This window comes from Verticillium alfalfae, genomic scaffold, assembly GCF_000150825.1.
Source record: "Verticillium alfalfae VaMs.102 supercont1.7 genomic scaffold, whole genome shotgun sequence".
In the NCBI taxonomy this organism is placed as follows: Eukaryota; Fungi; Ascomycota; class Sordariomycetes; order Glomerellales; family Plectosphaerellaceae; genus Verticillium; species Verticillium alfalfae.
Window position 1 is genome coordinate 1,515,447 of NW_003315032.1, and position 3,197 is coordinate 1,518,643.

General features: G+C 61.9%; 1 protein-coding gene across 1 annotated transcript in view; it reads right to left on the reverse strand.

Moving 5' to 3' along the window:
• VDBG_06312 (mycocerosic acid synthase) overlaps positions 1-3,197 on the reverse strand; it is a gene marked incomplete at both ends in the record, with an annotated part of 6,797 nt that overhangs the window by 1,496 nt on the left and 2,104 nt on the right. Inside the window, one exon of the mRNA XM_003003823.1 lies at positions 126-3,138. Coding sequence (XP_003003869.1) covers positions 126-3,138 — 3,013 coding nt within the window. The remainder of the gene's footprint in view (positions 1-125; positions 3,139-3,197) is intronic.

A 3,197-nucleotide genomic window follows, 5' to 3' on the forward strand; every position in this document is an offset into this window, starting at 1 on the left:
CCGGCCAAAGTGGGGGGATGCAATCCCCCCTCTCGCGCAGGAGCTCGCCGGCCAGGGAGTTGATGACAACATCGACACCCTCCCCCTGCGTGTCCCTGCGGATCAGGCGGGGCGGAAGCCAGCACTGCGGCTGTAGTAGATGCGGTCCTCGGGAATCCCGTACTTGTCCATGATGAGCTGCTTCTTGTCGACGCTGCCCACGGTAGCGAAGATCTCGGCACCAACCATCTTGGCGATCTGGATGGCGGCCTGGCCGACACCGCCCGCGGCGGCGTGGATGAGGATACGCTCGCCCTCAGCCAGGCGCGCGATATCCATGAGACCGTACCACGCGGTGCAGTAGGCGACGGGAATCGAGGCACCGACCTCCATGGTCATGTTGTCCGGCATCTTGGCCGCGCTGGTGAAGTGGCAGCGCGCAAAGGTGCGGTAGGCACCCCTTGGCATGGCGCAGACCCTGTCGCCGACCTTGAGGGCCGTGACGTTGGATCCGACGCGCGCGATCCTGCCACTGCACTCCACGCCGATGTAGGGGCTGGCAAGCTGGCCCATGGAGATGACGACATCCTTGAAGTTCATGCCCGTGGCCTCGACGGCAATCTCGACGTCGTCGGCGGCGAGAGGCTCGTCCTCGTCGTCCTTGAAGTACAGCGTGTCCAATGCTCCAGCACGGCCAATGTCGAGCTTCAGACGCCTCTCGGGCTGGGCAAAGCTTTGGAGGTAGGGGGCCGACACGTTGGTCTCGCGCTGGACGAAGAGGTTCATGCTTGCGTCCTCGACAATGCGCGGCACGGCGAGCTCGCCATCGACCTCGGCGAATTCCATCTCGGGCGTGGCCGAGTTCTCCCCGCCAACGAGCTTCTCGAAAGCCTGCACAATGAGTTCAGCTTGCGACGCCACGTCGAGGCGAGACTCCGGATCCAGGTCCAGAAGCGATGCCGATTTGCCGATCTCCGACCGGATCGTTCGCACGAAGCCCTGGGCCATGCTGCGATGAGGGCTCTGCGCGTTCTTGAGCGCGCCCGAAACGACCCACAGGAAGCTCTCGCTCTCGAGCGCCATGCTCTGCACCTGCTTGAACGTCTCCTGTGTAGCGTCGGACAGCACGGAGCTGTCGAGGTCCTGAAGGTTGAGGCAGACCTTGCCAGCTGCGCTGAGGTTGGCGAGAGGGCTGACTTCGGGGGCACGGCCGGTTCGGGCCTCGACCGAAGCGGCCACGGCGCTGATGAGAGGGTCGCTCTCGGGGCGCTGCGTGATGAGAACGACGGGCGCGTTGAGCGTGAGCTTCTTGGCCGGCTGCTGCGTGCTGCCGCTCGCGACGGCAGCCGCCTCTTGGCTGGCGGCCTCCTCGGCCAAGGACTTCCACTCGACCTTGTAGCAGAGCGGCTTGGTCTCAAGGTCGCTGCTGCTGTCGTCCTTGATGGGGTTGACCTCGAAGCCCTTGACCACGATGGCGGGGATCGAGGTGTCGCTCGACTCCAAGGCATGGATGCAACCCTCCATGGCCTTCGGGTTCCGCAAGTCGCTGTGTCCGTTCACGACGACTTGGTAGGGGGTGCCCGCCGTGGAGTTCATCAGCTTGTTGAGCCGCATCTCCTTGATAGCCGAGGGCATGTACAGGCAGGGCATCTCGCCACGACCGGCTCCCAGGATAACAAAGATGTGCTGGAACAGGAGATCGATGAACGCCGCGTTGAAGATGGATGGGGCCTCGTACTTCTCGGGCATCGAAGCGCCAGTGTCAGGCACCACCACCTCTCCGAGTCCGTACCTGAAATCGTCACAAGCCTGAAGGCTCAGGATGTTTTGGAGGACGGGACCGTAGCCGGCTCCAAGCTTGCGAAGCTCGTCGTAGAAGAGCTGGGTGGGGATCTTGCTCTTGCAAACCTGCCTGGCCTTCTCCACCGTGTCGGTGACCTCGTCGCGCAGCGAGGCGCTGATGGGGTTCGACTGCTCTCGCTTGGTGACCGAGATCAAACCGCGAGAGTGCTCAACCCAGCCCCTGGATTCATGGTAGGAGTGGATGCGAAACTCGTCCCACTTGTCCGAGTAGGAGCGGGTGCCTTCGCTGAACCGCTTGATGCTCAGGATGACCTCGTACTCCTCGCCGTCAGTCAAGAGGAAAGGTCGCATAACCTGCATCTCCCTGAGGCCGAACTCGTCAAATTCGACACCACGGATGGAGGCCAGCTGAGCAGCTGCTTCAACCGCCATGCTGATGAAGCCAGAGAACGGGAATGCCGTCAGGTCTTGCATCCTGTGGTCTCGCAGCCAGGGGATGTCGTCCGTTCGGATCATGTTCCTCCATGTCGGTTCCATATCATTCGAGAGGTTGGTCAGGGCGCCAAGGAGATCATGGCGCGCAAAGGGCTTGAGCCTGTGCTGGCGACTGACCCGGCTCTCCCTCCAGTACTTCTGTCCCGACCATGGGTAGGGCATGAGGTCGGAAACCAGCTTGGGCTTGGGATCCTTCTCCGAGTTAACGGCAGCCATATCCAGGGTAACGCCCTTCTCGAAAAGCTTGCCGGCCAGAGTCAGCGCAGAGAACGTGGCGTCCTCGTTGCGCTTCAGCGAAGGGACGTAGAAAGCCTTGCTGGCCTTGTCCGAGCCAAGAGACTTGAGAATCTGCTTGACAGGTCCCTCAAGCGCAGAGTGCGGGCCGACCTCGACCACGATGTCGGGCTGATCTTCCAGGAAGAGCGCCTGCAAAGCAGTCGAGAAGAGCACGGGCTTCGTGAGGTTCTGAACCCAGTACTGCGCGTCCAGATCCGCACCACTGACAAGCCTCTTCCCGTGAAGGGACGAGAAGAAGGCCACTTTGCCAGTGCTGCTGGCCTTGGTGTCCTGGATCGTCGACAGGTAGTGTTCAGCTACGTTCTCCATGTGGACAGAGTGATAGGCAACGTCAACCATCAGCTTGCGGTTGAATGTGCCCTTCTCTTCGAGGCGGGCAGCAAGCTCGTCGATGGCCTGCGCGTCACCCGAAATGGTGACCGACGAAGGCGAGTTCTCGCATGCGATACCGCAGTGTCCGGTCTGAATCTCCTGGATCATCTCACGGGCTGTCTGGGCGCTGCAACCAGCAGCCAACATGGCACCGCGCAGGTCTGCGTGCTTGGCCTTCAGTCTCAGGACAGCCTGTCCTCGGTGGAAGGCAGCAGCAATAGCGTCCTTGAGGGTGATAGCGCCCGCAGCGT